This window comes from Drosophila willistoni, assembly GCF_018902025.1.
Source record: "Drosophila willistoni isolate 14030-0811.24 chromosome 2L unlocalized genomic scaffold, UCI_dwil_1.1 Seg139, whole genome shotgun sequence".
In the NCBI taxonomy this organism is placed as follows: Eukaryota; Metazoa; Arthropoda; class Insecta; order Diptera; family Drosophilidae; genus Drosophila; species Drosophila willistoni.
Window position 1 is genome coordinate 1,502,541 of NW_025814046.1, and position 21,551 is coordinate 1,524,091.

The 21,551-nt window shown below is 34.7% G+C and overlaps 1 protein-coding gene across 2 annotated transcripts in view; it reads right to left on the reverse strand.

Moving 5' to 3' along the window:
* Positions 1 to 21,551, reverse strand: part of LOC6638429 (5-hydroxytryptamine receptor 2A) — an 88,845-nt gene that overhangs the window by 652 nt on the left and 66,642 nt on the right. For both annotated transcript variants that reach the window (XM_023177423.2, XM_047009469.1), the window contains 5 exons: positions 17,492 to 17,681; positions 17,192 to 17,329; positions 10,076 to 10,312; positions 1,444 to 2,358; positions 681 to 805 (listed from right to left, as the gene is read on the reverse strand). In XM_023177423.2, coding sequence (XP_023033191.2) covers positions 707 to 805; positions 1,444 to 2,358; positions 10,076 to 10,312; positions 17,192 to 17,329; positions 17,492 to 17,681 — 1,579 coding nt within the window. In that variant the 3' untranslated portion in view covers positions 681 to 706. The remainder of the gene's footprint in view (positions 1 to 680; positions 806 to 1,443; positions 2,359 to 10,075; positions 10,313 to 17,191; positions 17,330 to 17,491; positions 17,682 to 21,551) is intronic.

Sequence of the window (21,551 nt, forward strand, 5' to 3'; positions counted from 1 at the left end):
CGGAGATGTAAACCAAGAGAAAGTGAGTGAGTGAGTGAATGAATGAGTGAGAGTGGTAGCAAGTGTTCGCATTTATGGAAGTGCGGTGGTGGGAGGAGGTCGGGGCCATAATTCTAATGGCCGTTGGCGTTGTTGCATTGGCCAAGTGAATTTTTAAATCGTTTCATGCCTGCAGATGACAGCCTCGATAAAGGGCTGCTGATAAAACTTTCCATTTTCCGGAGTCCATGCGGCTCTGCCCCTCTCAACCAAACTTTGTTTCAACTGCCAACACACAAAGGCGTTTTAGTAATTTGAATGTTTGTCTACTCGAAGAAGACTTGCGAAATTGAATGCCGAAAGCGACAGAAAACGAACAGATACACACACACACACAGACACACACCGACACACACTTTCCGGCACTGCAACAGAAGCAACATCAGAGGCAACAGCAGAAGTGGCAACACAATTGAGGCAATATCAATTTCGTTTCTTGCATTGAAAATTGAAACTTGGCGAAATTGGAAAAATATAAAAGGAAAACAGAGCAATGCAATTGCGTTTGCGTGTTTGAGTTTCATTTACAAGGACATCATCATAGTTATCATCATCATTATCTTCATCATTATTCTGGAGCTCATTCACAATGTTTATTGTAATAATAGCAGCAACATCCAGCAAGCAATATTGAAACTCACCTTCTTCGCCTCTTCGCATGCACTATCTAGAGCTTCCCACTCCGATAGTGGACTGGTCGGTGGCCGCCAAAGAGTATCCGCTTGAAGGCCTGTCGAAATTCCGGACTGAATATTGTATAGATGACCTGGAAAAGCAAAAACCAAAGGAGCAACAAAATTAAAATAGAGAAATTACAAAAACTGTGTTGGATGCCTTCAATTTACATAGTGTATGCAAATATTCTCTAAGATTCCCATTCAAACTGAATACATTTTGCAGACAAAACTAAATTGTCACATTATCCTTAAATGAATTCCGATGAATTCACTGAATACATTAAATTTATTTTTATGATCTTGAGTTAAGAATTTCACATCTTTAAGAAAGTGTAAGTTTAATTACTAAAATATCTGTTAGTTTGAATTTATTTTTGTTGAAAATTCATGTTATTCAGCATAAATTATGGAATTTAATCTTAATGAAAAACCAATCAAAATTTTTTTAAAAAAGCTATATATGATAAAGTAGTTTGATTTAGAACCAATTTTACATTTACTTTTCTTAAATTAATGTGAGTTTGGATAAAAGCCTGATTTTTTAAATTGATTTTTTTCGAATAAAAGTAGTTGAAGTAGTTAAAAAATTAGACTTGCTTAACAAATACATGGATCTTATAGTTTTTTCGTTTCACTTCCCAACACTGGTTACCCTAATCATTAACTAGGCAACACTTTAAAGCTAAACATGTATGATATTCAGTAAAACTTAAAACTCTTTGCTTACCGGATTTAAGGTGGAGTTGAAATAGCCCAGCCAAAGGAAGAGTGAGGCGACCGTGTCGCTAATTGCCATTTCGCACTCTTTGCACAGGCTCATGGTCAGGGCCATGACAAAGAATGGCAGCCAGCAAACGACAAAGGCACCCGTGATGATGGCTAATGTTTTGGCTGCCTTCCGTTCCCGTTTCGCCTCGAGCGTCTCTTTCCGTTTGTTCACCTTCTGCATGGGATTGGCTATGCTGGACAACTGTTGCTGATGCTGATGGTGGGTTGTGGGTGCCGGTGAGGCAGTTGGCGGCTGCTTAGTCCGCGTCTCGGGCGTCACGGGAACAGAGCTCACTGAACTGCATAACGGATGTGCCTGGTTGCAGCTTGTCAGCGTGCTGGTCTTGGCTGTCATGGGTCCAGCTGAGGCCTGGGTGGATGCTGGCGGCGGCGGCGGTGGTGGCGTTGTGGGCGATAGCGCTGATATCGATGTAATTGTTGTGGCATTTGATGTGCTGGCACCACCACCACCACCTCCACCGCCGCCACCGCCAGCAGTTTTGGCAGTTTTTTGTAGTTGCTGCTGCACTTGTTCCAACTGCTGTTGCAAATGCGGATCCTCGAGCACCTCCACCGCAGAAGAGGAGGCTGAAACAACACCATCAGCGGATGCCGATGCCGTCGCGGCTTCTGCTGCCGCTCCAGCCTCGCCGTTCGCCTGATTCTGCTCGTTGTGACCATCCGTCAATACCGCTGCTGATGTTGCGGTTGTGGTTGTCGCCTCCCTCTCGCTTGTCTGTCCTGATTCTGTTGCCTTCTCACCACCTGCTGGAGTAGTCGCGAGTGGTTTGGTTGCTGCCTTGCCCTGCTGTTTAGCCAGGGCCACCAGGTGGGACACAGTGGCTATCTGACTACCGCCTGAAGTGCTAGGAGCCTGCAAAATGAGAGAGACAGAGAATTGGAGTATAAAAGGGTTTCCATTTCATCAATTTGTGTGGCAAAATTAGCATTTTAAATCTGCGCCACACAGACCACAGATCATTTCAATTGGATTCATAAATTTATTTATAGCTCACGGGACTAGTCCCAATTTTCACCCGGAGGAGGACACAAATTGATGCTGTTTAAATAAATAAAAATTACTGTATAAATATTTATTCTAGCCACGCTTATTCTTAACCTCTGGACTCGCAGGACTTCCACTTTTGGGGGGCTACAATTTATCAGGCGTCGCCAATTTGCTGGTTGCTGCATATTTAAGTAGCCTACTTTAGGGGGTTATGTGAGAGTGAATGTCGACGATGGGAAGGTCGAGGCTGATGTGAAACGGCTTGTCTAGCACTAAAATTCCTATAATCACCTGTAATTTGAGCCGGCTGTGAGCCATCCCGTGAGGTGTGAGCCAAGCGGAAGTGGCCAAGTGAACGTAGACCCCAACACGCCACACCCCCTTGCTTACCTTACCTTTCCTCAAGCCACCTTACCGCATTATGTGCAGGAGCGCAAAGTGCTAAAATCAACTTTATGTGTTATAAATTGTGTCTACGAGAGGAGATGGAGACGGATATTAAAGCTCAATTTGGTTGGCAACAATTCGGAATCAAAAATAAATATCCAGAAACCAATTTTGGCTTTACCTATGTATTTTTATATATCCTTGCAGTTATTGGCAATTTAATCTTATTATGCTTTAAACTCTTTTTTTCCGTGTACAATGTGCCTTAAAAACTACTTATCTTGGTGGTGAATAGAGTTTAAAATGGACTCTCTGTGCTATAAAGTGGAATAAATCGTCAAAAGAGCATAAAATTTTATATATTTTTGGCGGCATTTTCGCTAAACCTGGCAATGTATGTGTTAGTTTAAATATAGAAAAGAAGCAAATCTGGATTTTAGGTCTTTTTTGTTTTGGTAACCTCTTGGGTATTTCTGATTATTTCTGACCACCTAAATTAAAATCATTCAAATTTTTAGAGCCACATAGGAGTATTTGCAATAATATTTATTGGATCATTCAGAATTTTTTTTCTTCTCTCACAGCGGATCAGAACTGTCATAGTTTCATATTAAACATTTATTCTTTTCTGTTTTTTGTAGCATCAAAATAAAAATTTTTGTTATTTTAGAACGTTGCTTAATTTTTTAAACACAGAAAATACTTTTTAAATAGTTGTAGAATTTTTTAAAGCTAAGAATTAGTTTAAAGTTTAAAGGGATTAAAACCATCTATCTAGTCTATTTATCCGATCATTTTGAAATTTGGGGACTAAAAACTATCTCATAGGTAAATTTTTCGCTGATTTTTCGTATAGCACTAAATGATATTATGGGCAGATTCAACCGATTTGTATACTTTATCTCACACATGAATTAAAAAGTCAAAGTTCTAAGTTTCGTCCCAATAGCTTTTGAATTGAACGGATGGGCGTATATACGGAAGGAGGGACAGACGAACAATAAGGAACTTATAAGGGTATAAAAAAGTATTTTAAACAGGCAACTAAAGCAAGACAAGTGTTTCTCTTATACATAGCATCAGGAAGTAAAAGAGTGCACTCCGATGATTTTGTTGAAAATATTTGACTCATTTAAAAGTTTTTTGAAACATTAAGTTGTTTCCATTTTAAAATATTTTGCCCACAACTTAAAGTTAAATTATTGGACTGTGAAACAAATTAAATTTCCTTTTGTAACAAACATTTCGATTGTCAATTACAACTTTTGCAGTTAATGGCTTGTCGCATAGTTACAATTTCAATGACTTTGATTCTTTGAACTATTGTATATAAATAGAGAGATTGTTATTTTGTACAAGAAAGAGTGACAGGAAGACATTCAAATTTGTTACAAATAAAAATGAGAGAAATGCATTTTCAATTTGCGACCATTTCCCATTTTTACTAACCCATCCCAGTCAACCCATCCACCCACCCACCACAATGACAAGACATATGTAAGGTCAGTCGAACTCTCGGTTTGGGTGTGTATGTAGTTAGATTCGGGTTCAGGTTCAGGTTCCAGGACACTATAGGTCATCAAATTCAATGGCCATTGGCAAATTGTCCATGACACAAAAGCATTGAGAGAGGAGAAAAAAAACTAGAGAGAAATAAGAAACACATGTAACCTATTGTCATTGTCATTCGGTGTTTGGGTATCTCTATGTGTATGTGTCTGTGTGTGGCTAGGGTGTGGGTGTATGCCACAAATACAAACAAATAGTTGTGGCCATATTCAATTTCGTTTTTGGTTCCCTTTTTCGAACATTGTGAATTTTTAATATAAGAGAACGAGATCCATAGAGTGGGGGAAGAAAAAATCAAAGCAACAAGCCAACAAACTTTTCAATTGCAAAAAAAGTCCAGAAGAAGTTTAATTTACAGGCCATGAGACGAACAATGGAATGACAATGAACCAATAAGTGAAAAGGGGGACAAAGAAAAAATGCAGTTGGAAAATAAAAACCAGAAATGAAAATGGATTTTGCATTAGGGAAATGAGTGTGTCAATATGTGTATTGTGTATGTTTGTATTGGTATTGGTTTTGGTGTGAGTGTGTGTGTGTGCATTATACCGGATGGTTGTTCTGGTTTTTCCCCTCTTTCTAGTTGTGAATTGATAACTAATCTTCTTTGTTCATAATTAAGGGCTATAGAGCTCTCTCATGGATAAACTTTGCTACAGTGAAAATTCTAGATTTTCAGTTTTTTTTCCGGCCCTCTTTTATATGCACCCAATCTCCATCCCTATCGCCCTACTCCCCTGCCGCATTACACTCCAGAGAAATGTTTATTTGTTTCGATTTATTTCTACTGCCGTCCACATTGACTTATAGGAAATTTGTTACTTTTTCCTCTCACTAAACTCTCAAAGAGTCCTTTGCATTAATGAATGCATTTGCTTTGAAGCATATACATTCGGATATCTGTTTTATTTGATGTGTATTAATATTTATGCTTATAAATAAGTATTTACTTAAATTTAATAAACAAAAATATTTAACAATTCCAATTTGAAGGCAAATTTCGAGGTCGACTATAAGAGGATGAAACATTTGAAAATTTTTGTTTTGTAATTTAGTTTTAAGACCCTAACAGGATGAAAAATTAATAAATAATAACATAAATAATGTCTTCATTCTGATTATTCACGTTTAGCTACTGTCTAGAGGGTGTAACTAAACTAGAGCTGGAGACATATACATAACTTCAATTCTAACTCATTGATAGAATGCGAATAGGGGGAAACTTTTAGGTTAGTTAGTTGAACTAACGAAGCTTAGATATGCAATTTTTATCCAAACAAATCGAAAAACTTTATAACATTTCAAAATATTTCCTCTAAATATATAAGCAACTAATTCAACTCCAGTAAAATGTGGTCCAAAAAGGTGTTATTTAAGTTCATGTGGAAACAAATTTAATTCTTTAGTAGAACTTACAAAGTAAGTATAATATAGTCTGAGGCAAATTACAAAAAATTGTTTGAAATTTTTGGTATGATTCACCAAACCCAAAAACAAATTGCGATATAACATCTTAAAATCGGCTAGAAATCAACTAGTCTGAGGAAAATACGTAGAATTAGCAAGAATTATTTGATAATACTTGTTGATTATTAACAAAGATTATGGCAATTAAGATATCATTTATTGTATTTACTATGTGGTATCAATTTACAAGAGTATAGAATAGTTTTGTTTGAATCAAGGTAGTGGCTACTACTATTTGACCAAGTTCCAATGAATGTTCAGCTCTACCCAAATTGTGCCGTCTGGCTTCTCCTGCTTTCCTTTTTTTCGCTCATATTTAACACAGAACTACAATAATAAATTTATATATTTGCTTTTGGCCATGGTGGATGTGGGTGTGGGTGTCAGTATGTGTGTGTTTATTTATTTCTCTGTCCACTTACACACACACACATACGCATACATATTAAAAGCATTTCCCAAGTAAATATTTAATTTAAGGAGGATGCGGCAAAGCAAAGCAAAGGCAAATACAAAACACAACTTGCCACCGTTAGTCCGCTGACCCTCTGCCTCTTTTCGGCCTTAGTTTCGTGTTGTTTTTTTTTTTGGTTTGGTTTTGTTTGGCTGTTGTTATGGCCAAGCGAATGGAAACGAAAGCTGTTAGCTATAAGCCATCAACATATTTTCTTCAATTACTCAAGCGTATTGAGTGCCTTGTTAGGTTACCCCATACTCCCACTCAAGACTAGAATCTTTACTCCTCTGGGTCACATGGCCAGGCATGCCTACGCTTCTTAATCCCCTTTTCTTGGCCCGCTACCGATGTATCTAACAATTTCAATTCCTATTCCCTTATTTGTATGCCAATTCCTGTTGGTGTTTTGTTTTCATTTGATTTCTTCTCTTGGCTCTCCTGGCTCTCTTTGCATGTGGCAGCCGTATCCTTGTCACAGCTTATATTTGACTTTGCTATTACTTAACCGGCACGAACCTGGCGATTTGTGTGTGCGAGCTCTTGACCTTTGGCCACTCGACTTTACTTTGCCACCTTCTTCTATACTGCTTAAAGGGGGAGAGGGAGGGGGTGGAGAAGGTAGAAAGCCAACCAGTCTGATGGCGGCGCAATGCAAACAAAACGTTCAAGCAATTTATTTTGGCTCTGCTCTTTTATGGTTTCGTTTTTGCCTTTACTTTAATGTGTGTTATTATTGAATGTGTATATATGTATATGTGTGCGTGTGTGTGTGTGTGCGCCCTACCAATGCTGCTGCTGGCTTATTTTTTAGCCATAAAATTGCCCCCGAAATTGAAGTACATAAAATGCGGCTAAATACAAAATTTTGCTTTAGCCTTCTCTTACTTCATCTTCTCCTTTACTCAATATAAACCAAAAATAAGCTTTTTGCCTGCATTTTATCGCTGACATTTTTCTGTCGTCTGGTTGACTGGCTGAATTTAGGATTTTTTTTCTTTTTTTTTTTTTTTTTGCCTTGGGTGTTGGGTTGGGTAATTCTCTTGGATTTGCGTCTCAAGTGGCCCCCAAGCTACCTAGGCTATACTTATTTATGCAATTTAAGGATTTGCGCTTGATCGCATCAAAATGCAATAAACATTACGCCATACTTCTCCTTCCCCTCCCCCTCCCCCACCTCAACACTTCTTCTCCGTACCTTCTTGTCACATAACGTTTTCATCTCTTTTTAATTTTCAATTGATAAACGCAATTTTAGCATGGAAATGACTGACATTCTGGCAGATTAATGAAATTGCAAATATCAAATTATATAAAAACAAATAAAAAATTAAATGACTCTTTGTATTTTATAATGACCGAATTATGTATACACTTGCAAGAAATTTGCCCTTGGGGTGTAATCAAATATAGGTCTTCGTTTTATGAGCTTTATTTGATTTTTAAGTCAATACAAATGAGTAAGAATGAAGTCAGTAAGAATAAGGAAAAACTGAAATCTCTCGTTTAAAAAACAAATGTAAGTATGATTAATTTTTAATTAACAATGTGGTTTTAAGACTCAAAACTGCTACTATTTGAAAACCAACACATTTTATATACAGTTTTAAGTTGAATGATTGTAGGTAGAAAATAAAGATATAGAACTTTTAGGAAAACAAAACTGTTTAAAAACTTTGTTGTTGCAAAACGATGCTTTTACCTGATTAATTTATTGTGTTAACAAAAAAAAGTCATCCCCTATTAATTAATGGCAAAATAGTCAACTCAGACCTCGCTATGATTCTTTGTAATTAAATTCTGTTAGTCTCTGCTTTGGTATTAAGACCGCCCTAAATAGCTTATCTTAATTGCATTTTAATTGTTTTTATTAAATATTTGTTATGATCTTTGAGAGAAATTGTTACGAAAAATAATAATAATATTTAGTAAATTACAAATGTAAAAGTCGATTAAAAGATAAAAGCAAAGAGGTGCAATTGCTTTTGTTTTTTTAAACATTAGGCAAGTAAAATAATTTAATTAAAATTTACTTTTCATGAAAAGTATAGACAAATTTATTAAAGCTATTAAAGCTGAAGTCTAATTGCTAATATGTTTGTTAAAAAGTGAAAAAAAACCTATTGATGATTTGAATTTAACTATTTAATAATTTTTTTAAGTTGGGCAATATTTGCATAGCAACAAAATGGCTAATAAAAGAAATTGATTGACAGAATTTTAATTAGATTTTCCATTTTTCATTTTTAGAACTTGGCATTTTTTATTCAATTGTTTGCTCATCATAAAAAAGGATTTAAATGAAGTTTCTGTATTACATAGGTAATATTTTTAGCTCTTTGACCTCACAATCAGTCCCTAAAAGATGTCAGCATTAGTTGGCAAAACATTGAAGAATTTTGAATGTAGTAAAAAACTAAATTATGTGATTACCTTGCCAGCAATTTCAAATAAAATTTTGTATATCTACCCACAGTTATGGCTTTATGCATTTGCCTTTGGCAAAGAATGATTTTAATGGTAAAACTCAAGAGCTTAGAAAACAATGACTTAAAACGTCTAACGTCCAATAAACGGATAAAAAAATAAGATAACAAACAATATTATGGCTGAAAGCTCAAAGAACATCAATTTGAAAATTATTAGGGGAAATAAAAATATTGTTATTCTCAAAGTCAAATGAGTTTGAAAAACAATAATAGTTGAATCTCAATTGTAAAGTAAAAAAACAGAAAAATTGAAGTGAAAATGTCTTTTCATTCAGAAAATAATTTACGTTTTGTGTTGCATTTTGAATTAAGCACCATACTGAAAAGTAAAAACTATATAAGGAATCTATCTATTGATGATGAAGATGAACTTTCTCAAGACTATAACCACTATAGAAATTACTATCGGTAGCAAAAGATTTAAGTTTATTTTTGTACAGTTTGTACTTCTTAGAAAATATAACTTCACGTTTAGATTGGAAAAGACTTCGACCTTATTGCTTTTTCTTAAACGTTGCGATTAGCTAGCTTCAGGTTCAAAAATGGATCTTCAAAAGAATTTCGGGGTGGTCAAAATAGGATATCTATAATATCGATACATGATCTATAAAGAATAAGAAGCTTAAACCCAAAAGCTAATTATTTGCCAGGAATCCTCACGGATCCGTCTCTGTCCAGAATGAAAATACATGAAAATGCTTGAAAAAAAATGAATAGTAATATTTTTAACATTAATATTATTAAAAATATCCAACAGATTTACACGACACAATTAATTTATTCAATGAACATGGATTTCATATGAGTAGTAGTCTAATTTGCCATCTGCTTTATGATAGGGAAAAAAGGGCTTAATGAGCAACATTGTAAACAAACAGGAAAACAAAACGAAAATTTACTAAAAAAGGTAACCAAGGGGAAAAATCATTTGCCATGCCCCAAGTGAATCTTCATATACATATGCCACACATACTATACGAAAAAGCGTGAGTTTATTTTTGGTCAGCCTACGTGAGTCGTTGCCAAATGAGAGGATAAAAACCGAGAAGCAGGAAGCAAACTGAAAGTTGAAGCCAAAGCAGTAGTAGCCTCAGTTTACTGCTCAGATCGTTGGGCACATGTCAGGCGTTATGAGATTGTTGCTTTTGCTTTAAAAGAAGAAAAGCAACCAAAAAAACCAAAAGTTGCCCATAGCTGTTAGTATGTTTGCTGTTACCTCAATGCCAGCGCGACTTTTGCTATCCACATTCGAGCTACTGAACTCAGTATCCTCCACTGTATTCACCGTATTCGTTGAGTTGCCTTCAACCAGGCCCAGAGCGGTGCCGCTGGCGCCGCCACCACAGGCTGTAGCTCCACTTCCGCCTTTATTCTTGGCCGTTGAGAATCTGCCAAGGCGTAGCCTCAGTCGATTAAGTTTCGTATCTGTTGCCGTTGCCGCACTTGAATCGGGCTGTGAATAGATTAGATAGAAACCAAGCGCACAGTTAGTGAGTGAGTGAGTGTGTGAGGAGTGAGGAAGGGAATTTGTTTTTAGTTTTTTCGGGTGTAGAAAATCGATTTTGTTTGACCTGAAATTAAATTCATACTTTTTTGGCACAGCATTAAAATGAATAACAAAAGCGTACAATTTGCATTTTCTGCCTTACGCTTCAATAAACCGCAATTTGTACGCATATCAGAGGAGACGGAGATGGAGATGGAAGTCAGTCAGTCTGTGCCCTTTTACCCATATGCATATGTAAGTGGAGAGGATACTCCGAACGAATGAGTGGTCCGGTCTGTCCGTAAAATAAATTGTGTGTATTTGTTACAGTCACGGGGCTATGAAGAAAAAATCCCTATGCCGATTTCCATTCCCATGCTCCATTCTCAGTAGCTGCTGCTGTTGCTGCTGCTGCTACTGCTGTTATTCTGTTCCCAAAAGGGCTCACAGATCCTGAATCCTGCAGCGCCGGGGTAAAAATAAATTTCACATTTGACTGCTTCCAGCGCTTGACCTCTTTGATTTTTTGCACAACCGCGTATCCCTTTTTTTCTCCTTTCTTTCCGTTTTTTTTCTTATTTCTTCTGGAAATACTCTTGCGCAAAATTTTTTGCTGAGAAAATTGACCTGACGATTTGAAGTAGTAGGTGAAAAGCATAAATAGTTTACTTTCCACTCAATAATAATGATTTCAGTAAGAAATATTTTCATTTGACTGGTTGTTTTACCAGCAAAAATTGTACTTGCCAATGTTTCGATACAACATGTCGTATGCGTAATGTCCGCAATAAGTAAACAATATTTGTTATTTTTTCCCCATTGATATATGTATGTTTGGTATTTGATGTTAACCAACAAAATACTAGCCTAATGTGTATAAATAATTACTTAATAGAAGTCAGTGGAATATAATTTTCGTATACACAGATTAATTAGTAGATAAATGAAAGTACATATTTTGTAATTAAAGTCAGTTTCTCTAAAGGTCATTACAGAATACCAAACTTAATAAATCATCAAGATTTGAAAATTACAACATTTAGATATAATTTCATATCATGTTAGCTTTAATTGGATACTGCATAAAGTAAGAGAAGTTTGTAGAAATTTCATAACAATCTGCTTCTTTGTTAAGAGTATTTAAAGTTCGTATAGCTATATACGACATTTTGTGTTGCTGCTGCCTTTTTTTTGTCATCGCTCTTGTCGTCGCCTTCAATCCCACCAAATTAAAGTAATTGAGTAGTCAAACCTTTTGCCTCATCGTCATCTTTGGTCGTCATCTTGGTCGTCGTCGTTGGTCTGTTGACCCTTTTTGGAAAGTCGATATTGCTTTAAATAAATAAAATTATGCTGATTTTGCTTTCGTGTGCGGAAACTTCAACCAAAAAGGGTTTCAAGTGTGTGCTCTGACCGCCTCTTTTCCATGCTGCCCCCCTTCCACACTATACGGGAAATATGGTGTGAATATTTGCGCAAATAGTATTAAATGGATTTGCTAGCCTCTATACGCATGCATGGTGACCTTCATTTTGTGGGCAAGACAAAAGTGAAATTGCTTGGATTGAAGAGAAGAATGTGTTTACTTCAAGTGGAGGGACATTGATGACCAGATAGCTTATTAAATATTAAAGATTTTAGGCTTAATTAGGCACATATACAAAGTACATTCGTCGGTGAGTAATCCCATGGAGATTATGCAACCTTGTGTATGAAAATTAATAAATAATGTCTAAGATGTTAAGGTCAAAAATGAAATGGAGCAATTGAGATTTAAGAAAGAAGATGTTTTCAGAGAATATTTATGGATATAGGGTAATAATTCTTTTGAGCCTGGCTAATTAAATTCTCAGTCAGCATTATTGCCTGTTACTTTTTCGTATTGTGTTGACAATTTCAATGCTTTCAATGCGGGCAATCAATGACTCTGCCATACATATGTATAAGTATATATCTATATATCTGATAACTTTTGTTCCATACTAACACACACACAATCATATGTATATCTATACACAGAGACACTCCATGAAATGAGCGTTTTGGCAAAACAATTGGCAAAAGTTTTGCCGCTTTTATTTAGCTTCGCATTGGGAATTGCTGTCACTTGGTTCGAAAACTAAACTATATGGCACTTGAATGTTATTTAAATACTAAGGCAAACATTGAATATCAAGAGCATACGCATACACAAACTCACACACATATGGAAATAGATAAAAGCGATAAGCCAAGTCTCTCCAAGTCTATAGCAGAGAAAAAAGTGTAGCATACTTACTAGCAAAACCTAAGCTCAATGTGTATTTTATGTAGATATGCTGTCAGCTGTGTGTGTTTGAGTGCGTGTTTGTGTGTGTGTGTGTGTCTGCACATTTATTTAAGCGTTTGCATAAACGGTACTTGGTCCTTGCCATTTTGGCACTTTGGCTAATTTATGTAAATTGTTTTCTTATTTAATTGTCTTTTTTTGTTTGGTTCTTTGTTTTTTTTGTTTTGTTTCCGTTTCCGTTTCATCTTATGCTTTTTTGCTTTCTCTTTTCTTTCTCTTACTGTAAGACATATGTTGTATCAAAGCTCTAGTGCAATTTATTTCAACCCACATTAAATGACCAAATATTTGATTTTTGGCTTAATAATAGCAGCAAGAAGACTAAAAACAGAAAGGAAAGAAAGAAATGTGTCCCTTGAATTTTGTTGGTCGTCTTTTTATGGTCATATATTTTGTTTGCTCTTACAACGTGACAATGCCATGCCACACGGCGTCTTTGTGTATATGTGTATGGGCGTATGTGTCTATGTATATGCCACAGCTGGCCAAATATGTTTCTTATTCTTGTCTGTTGTTTGTCATTCAGGAGAATAATGTCAATATCTGAGAGCAATCAATTCGAGCTGATGTCGCTTCTGTTGCAAATGTAATTGTGATGATGCTCAAGTGGTCAAGGCGTAGCCTAAAAATGGACATTATCACCACCTTTTCCATTTCCAGCACATCTTTCATTTTGTTCCGCTCATTTGAGGGTCTCTTTAATGTTAAATTATTGTTATTAATGTTTTTGTTAAGTGTAACTAATCTTCTCTTTGCTGTTGTAGTTGTATTTTTGTTGTTGTCAATAGGTAAATTATACATGTTCGCTTAATTTGTCTAATTGCCACATCATATCGTAACTATGTATAGTTATATATATATATACACAAACATATATGCTTATTACGTTAATTGCAAAATCAATGTCATATCCTGTTGCGAGCCTAATAAAACTACATTCCAATTAAAATTACAAACACAAACATATACACACATACACATCAAAACCCCTCATCGCCTCTTTTGGTTTAGATTTCAAATTAAAATTTTACAAAATGATTACGCTCTGTTTGTCGTTTTTTTTTTCGTTTTTCATTTATACACATTAAGCTGCAATGCAAATGGGAATGCAATTAACTGAAATTTATGTTCAAAATGCTGGGCAACAAATCTTTATATAATAGTAGTAAAAAATTCACAGCGGGTTGCCAAGCAAAAATTTGTTTTGTTTAACCAAAAAAAAAAAGGAAAAATGAAAACGAACGAAAAGAACACAAACCATAGCAAAAACCCTCGTCAAGCTAAAGGAAAAGCAATTTTCAATTTGAAAGCATTTAGTTAGTATAACAAAGAGCAGGAGTCAGTGAATAACGAGCATAATCTCACATAAGCTACAACGAATATTTTATGCTCTGGGCACTAAAGATGAACGAAATCTAAGTAGAAATCGAATTTCTGATAGCAAAACGCTTTCTGTATAATGGCTTGGAGAGCAATAACTAATCCAAAGATTCAAATCCAGTTGATATAAAATGTAAAATCGAAAAAAAATTATCTCAGACTCTGAGGCTTTAACATATTTTTCAATACTTACAATACTCGTTTCCGACTACAAAAATAATTGTCGGAATCAGATTTGAGGCATGATTGAGAACAATTCAAAGTATTAGTGGATAATTCCGTTCAAACCATTAATTTACAAGACATTTCGCTTTGAATTGCTCTTGGTTTATGTTTGAACTCGTCTCGAAAAAGAGAAAAACCCCTGATTATTAACCAAATGACTCTTTGAAACATGCATTTCAAACATTTTACAAATTATAAATGCACTTGTTTTAAGTTTTTTTGTTTTTTGAGCTTTGTCATCATAAATTCCATACGTCAATTGTTGGAAGTTTTCATAATGGTTACTTATCCATTTAGTAAAACAATTCATTAAATCAATTGCTTTTTGTTGTTGAAAATATTTCTAATTTTTAAATGAATTTACCAAGAATAAGATTGATTGTTATAAGTAAGAGTACTAATCGTTTCTTTTGCTTCTGATTGTTTTGTGGTTTATGGCCTTTTAAAGAGATATTTCAATAAAAGAACAAAAGATAACATTTGCTTAATTAAAAATCAATTTAATGAAATCATACGTTGTTGTGTGTTTAAACAAACTTTTTGCTTTTCGTTCACAGTAAACTTGAAATTTATACACTTGACACATACATACACACACATATATATTGTAGGGTATATAGAACAATTTATATACAGAAAATATATACGTATATATATTTTAAAATCAACAAGCAGCAGGCTGTCATTTAGAAAGACGGGGGTTCGGAGGAACACTAAATGGATGCGTGCGTGCTATATATGTAAGTGTGTTGACATGTAACTAAAGCGCTCACATAGACACAAACACATACATACACATAGACACACACACACATCCACCCATACGCATTTAAGAGTCAACATGGGCCGGACATGAAGGCAGGACACAAGGCAAGGACATGTGTACAACTGGCAAATAGTGGACAACTTGTCTTGTTTGCGCATTGAATTTGTGATTCCAATGACTTTTTGCCAGCTTCAAGCTGAGTGAATGCGTCCCTATCCACCCAATCTCCCATCTCAATCTCTCTCTCTCTCTTTCTCTTCCTTTCTATGCTTGTGTGGGTGTAGATAGGTAAGTGGTCGCAAACATTTCTTCTTCTACGTCAAATGGTCATTTTCAATTTAGTCAAAGCACTAAGCCAAAGCTAAGTAGCCGCCCATCCCTCACATCCAAGCACGAAATGTGATAGAAGCCTAAAAAGTATAAGAAATACGAGAAGTAAGTATAATATTTTCCAAATACCCTAACTGTTCTAGCAAGGCCAGCGAGCAAGTTGTCTATGACTAAAATTACTGCAATTCTTTATGATTTTTTTTTTGTCTGTTGTGCTCTCATATGTAGTAAAAACTTTGTGTATTTGTCTCACATCTTAGCCACATGTTGATGACCGACCGACAGCTGCCGTATTAACTTAACCCAAATGCCAAATACCAAAAGACAAGGACAAGCTGTCACTTTTTCGCTTCAACTTTTCGTTTGACTTCTAAATGACTTTAATCTTTCTCACCCACTCTCTTTTCCTGACCTTAACAATGTTTCTTTTGGGTTTGGTCAATGCATTTTTAAGCAGCATTTTCAAAAGCATTAAACTTGAAAATAGCCTAATTACTTTTTATTTTTGTACTCTCTCTCTCTCTCTTGTTGTTCCCAAAAGGTTGGAAAATATTTCTCTCCAAGAAAACATCTATGTATGCATGTATATGGATGATGTAAATATTTAATGGCGAAATGTTGTGGTATACACATAGTTCTACGGCATCTGCATTTGGGATTAAGAGATAAAGTCAAGACCAGCACAAGACATTCAAGCCAAGCCGCAAATACCAGCCTGACCACCCAAATCACCCTCACGACCATCACATCAGTGGCATCGCCAACATGGCAACCACCACCACTGAGTGACCTTTATCTACGGGTCGATTTTGCGGCTTAGGTTGCTGCTGCTGCGGTAAACTTCGTTAGAGTGCATAATTGCAACGATTCGGAGGGATTGCATTGAAAATTGTGCGGTTAATGGTTGGAAATTGTGAGTTTGAGTTAAGCAGGCAGGGTGCCTGCATATAACGTACATAAATTTATATACATACACGTATCAGGTGTTTTTAAAGTTTGCATCCTCATGTGTAAGTTTTTTCCCCCTCTAGGTTTGTAGTAAAAAATCTTTACCTAAATTTAAGAAAAGCTTCTTTAATAAAAGCTTGCAATGCAAGCGAATTAAGTTTTTTACTCGAATATAAAACTCTTTTTTTGGTCTTTTGGATACAATTTCATAAACGGAGTGTTTCACAGTAATCGGTCTTAGTGTCTTAGTAATATGTTTTAGTGTATTGTGTTTAATTTGTTTAGATTAATCAGAAACTCAATAAATAAGCTCTTTCTGTATAAACAAATCAAATGATTAATTAGTGATGGAAGAATATCAATAGCCACAAAATTTGAATGTCCATACATGGTGACGATTTATCAACAATACAATTATTAAAGCCAAAGAGTTCCTCTTCTCTAGTTCTGTTTATTATCTTCAGTTTGTTTTAAAGAGTTTTTTAAATACTAATTGTTTTAGTAATCTGTGTCTCTTACACTTACACTTGATCCTTTACGTTATAGAAAGATAAAGAAATACAGAAGCTTAAGACAACAAAGCTTAAAGAAATATATAGAAATGCTAATAAGTTTTCTAGTTAAGCCAATGCCAAACTTATCTTCAAGACTTTGAACATATTTATAATAATAAATCTAGTACTAAAGAAATAATGCCTAGTCTAAAAATGAATTTTCAAAGACATGTTAGTATGTAAATGGAAATGGAAATGGTCACCCTGTTTTCGAACACTTATATTGCTTAAGCAATTTAATATGAAAACGAGTTAACATGCCTTGCGCCATGTTCGATTACGGCTTGGCAATTATACGATGCGCTTTAACATACCTGATTATTATTGACCGCCACATCGACGGGCCGCGGTCGTCGTCGGTGAATGCGTTTGCGTGCTGTTTGATAGATTTTCCAGTAAAGAGCCAGAATGACAAGCAATGGCACATAGAATGTGCAACAGGTGGCAAAAACCTGGACACAGACAAACACAAAGAACAAGAGAAAAACAAAAATGAGAAAGTGTTGTAAAAAAAAAAAAGGAGGAAAACTCATTTGCCATAAACCATGACGGTTATTTCCTGGCCATGCCTCAACTAACTATGTTTTTCTTGTTACTCTCTTTCTCTCTCTTACCTGATAGGCCACATCCTGTGAGACCATGCATTTTTGTTGTTCAATACGCTGCAGATAGTCTGGATCCTTCCAGCCAAATTGCGGTGCCAGGGAGACAATAACGGCCGCTGTCCAAACACAAAAGATCATCATGAAGACACGATTGCTTGTTCTCGAGTGGATGTAATCAATGTTAGTCACCGCCCAGTAGCTGTAACATAAATATGAACAAGAGCAATTTTAGTTGCAATTGCTAAAACTTGGACGCACACATAAACAAAAGGCTAAGTGTAGGGTAACGGGGGGTTGCTAGGCGTTGGGCACGTAAAACGCGCACAAAATGTAAATAAAATGCTGCATAAATCTAGGCGTTCGACCGCCCGCTCACTTACTCATTCACTCACACATATGGCATTGCGACAAAGTAAAGAAACGTGTTCGATATTCGGTTTCCGTCTAACAACTTTCCCATAGCATTTCGTTACCCATTTCTTGTTGTATTTTCCTTTTTCTCTTGATTCTCTCTCTCTCTCTTTTTTGGCTTTGTTGTTAGAATTTATTCTGTATTTCGTTTTTCTTTTTTTTTTGTATGTGTTTGTGTGCCAAAACATGTTTTATGTATGTGTGTGTCTGGGTGATTTACATGACTGTGTATACGCTTAGGTATGTGTTTGATTGTGTGTGCACACACGGGGCATTCATATGCATGTATTCATGTGTGTGTGTGTGTGTGTGTGTATGGGTATGTGTCCGGGGCATTTTTCAAATTTCCATTTTTATAGCTTGGCATTCAGGTTCACATCTAGTTGTAATAAGGTCCCTTGACTTTACCAAAGTCTTTGCCATTCTAAGAACTTAATCCAAAGATTTCTTTCATAAGTCATTCTTTCTTTTTTATTTTTCTATTCTTTGATCTTTATTCATGTCATTGTCATTTACAATTATGTGGTAATTTGACGCATTTTTTTATTAAATTCAGAGATTAACCTTCTGGTAAGTATGTTTGAGTTTCATAGATTTTGTTTATTCTTAATGACTTCGGCTTATAAATTGATATCATTTTAGTTCTTCCCAACTTCTTTTCTAGTCAAAGAAAGAAAAAGTATTTTATTGTACATATCCAATATACATCTATGGTATATGGTAATTCAAATAACAAATAAAGACGGTCATTTAATATAAATCTTCCTATCAAAAATTTGACAGCCTTAGAACACTTTATATCTTAAATAAATGACTCTTGATTTGTTGGATTAATAATATATCTTTTTGAAATCAATATAAAGTAATGCATTATTTATTCATCATAATTGTTAATAGTTAAAACTAAAATATAAGCCAAAATATGCTTAAGAAAAATTAATAGATCAAATCTAAGTTTGAACTGCTTTGACTAATATTAGTGCTGCTTGAATATTTTGTTCTAAAGCTTTAGTAGGACTATGGGCTCCTATTAATCGTTTAGTTAGTTTAGCTAATAAATTGAACTAAATTACTGAAATTTTAAATATTAATTAACAACTTTCCTCCAACGCTATTAAAACTTGAAACTAAACAATTTTTGAAAATATTTTTGAATAGAATAGAATACAATGGCATTGAAAAGGAGGAACTAGATATGTTAGGTTAGATTAGACCCTTGGAAATAAATTAATTTTATAGATTTATGAGATTTTTCAATTCAAATAACTTATAATTATTATAGATCTTTATATATTATTTAATTTGTTCCATTTTAAATCATCTACATTTAAACATGACCTTTAAACTTATTTGATTTGATTTAATACTATTTAATTTGAAGATCTTTCGAAAGTAAATTTTTTTTTGCAAAAAGAGTATACAAAATTTCATATTGCAACAATGAAAATGTATTTATTTTTAGACTATTTTTGTAACATTTTCTCTCTGTAGTTTTTTGTCTGTCTGTCTTTTTTTTTTTGGTTTGATTTGGTTTAGAGGGCAACATGCCTAAACGAGTTTTGAAAACCTTATACATACATTCATACATACATACATATAGAAACGTATATGTATATATCGTTTGAATGTTGCTAAGCTGCTGCTGGTGGGCTTTAAGTTTGGTTGGCCTTAAGTAAGGATGAAAATGATATAGTCATTAGCTAACTACTCCACAAAGATATTTGTAACTGACTGGGTTGAAAGGTTATTTCGGGGTGTTATTTTTGTAACTGCGGTTTCTCTGTGTGTCTCTCTTTGTGGCTTGTCACTCTCTGTGTGTGTGTGTGAAAATTAATGCCAACATGACCGCATATTTCAAAAATTTCACAGACAATCTGCTCAAATTTCCTTTATACATAAAAAAAAGTGTGTATGTCTTTGTGTGTGTCTGTGTGTGTGTCTTTAAGTGCTATAACAAGAGCAGCAAGGATAACAGAAAATCATTTGTTTATGTATTAATTAAATGCAATTTGCATAAACAAATATTGTTTGTTTGAGCCATGTTGATGTTGAAGAGCAAACAATTGCCTCTGTCCCAGAGTGTATGTGTATGTGTGTGTGTATGGGTGCCTTTGTGTGTGTGTGAGAGTTTAAATCAACAATTAATTGAGTTGACTTAGCACTTGACACGATCTCTATAGCAGGCTGGTATATCAACCATTAAGCAAAGTTTCATTTGTTTAACTAGAGTGACAGCTTAATAAATATATGCACAAAAAATGCAATTAAATGACACTCAACAAGAGTTTTCACATATTCTATTTTTTGTTTCTTGTAAAACAAAATGAAATGCATATTACGCATACGTCATGTATGTACTATGCCATGTAGAAGCAAATTGTATTTGTAATAAATTATAATGACTGATGATGACTTCTTTATCTCATAGCATTGTAAGATATATTGCCAAGCCATGGAGGATGTGCCATGTGCCATGTGCTATCGACCATGGACCATTGCTTTGTTCTTCCTTTTTGCAGGATTCTAGCTTTCTAGCCTGCCCATATTCATTAGCATAATATAATCGATTTCAAGTTGGCAATTTTGATTGACTGCTTAAAATTAATGGAATTTTGTGATTTTCCTGTCACTCAGTTAGAGTTCCAAAAGTTCCAATTTCATTTTTTTTTTCAGTCATACTCTGACAAAAGGGTACATTTATTTTCAAATAAATAAATATCAGCTTGATGTAAAAAGTGTAAACTTAAACAAATGAGTGCTTGTTTGTTTGTAGATAAAACAAAGTTGAAAATTCCTTTAAAGAGGGGTATTTTTAATTCACAAATCATAACATTCCTGGCACTATTACGTAGAGTGACGATACATTGACAAGAGTATAGAAACTTCGTCCTTTTCTATGACCGACTTTTTGTTCTTTTCTTTTTGTATTTTGTAATTTTTTATTCGGCCTGCTGTGTCGTGCTCCGCATAAGCAATGAAAAGCCATGTAAATTAACAGAACCCCAAAAAAAAAGTAGCAAAAATTCTTTGGAAAAAACCCTAATAAAACGTCTGTCATGCTTATTGTCAAAGTAAGTACTATATATGTATGTATATATATACACATAAGACTCATACGATATAAAAGCATTATAATTTGTTATGCCTAGATTCAATTCAATTGAATTGAAGTCAATCAATTTATCAGCAGAAACAGCAGCAGCAGGCGACGCGTTGCTAAAGTTAAGTTGAGTGATGAATTATAACAATTTATATTATTTGTATTAGGCAGACGGAGGCGAACTTGCTGGGTAAGGGAGTGGCATAAAAGCAACAATAATTTAAATGTGATTTTTTTCCATTATATGTGTATATGTGTGATAAATGCGCGGCACTCGAGTGTAACACTTTTTGAATGCATTTCAAAATTGCGCGCCTAGCATACAAAAAAACCATTACTCAACGCTTTTGGAAACGAAATTGTATTCTTTTGATGGAAGTGCCTACTAAGAGATTGAAGTGAGATTCTTAGATATAGACGTGCATCCTGAAACTTGATTTAAACATAATTTCAATATTAGTTTTTATTCAATTTTTTTTTTTGACATGATTAACTATTTCTATAACTGAAAAGGAGCTGCACAAAAGTTGATCTACTTTTTGAACTACATATTTATCT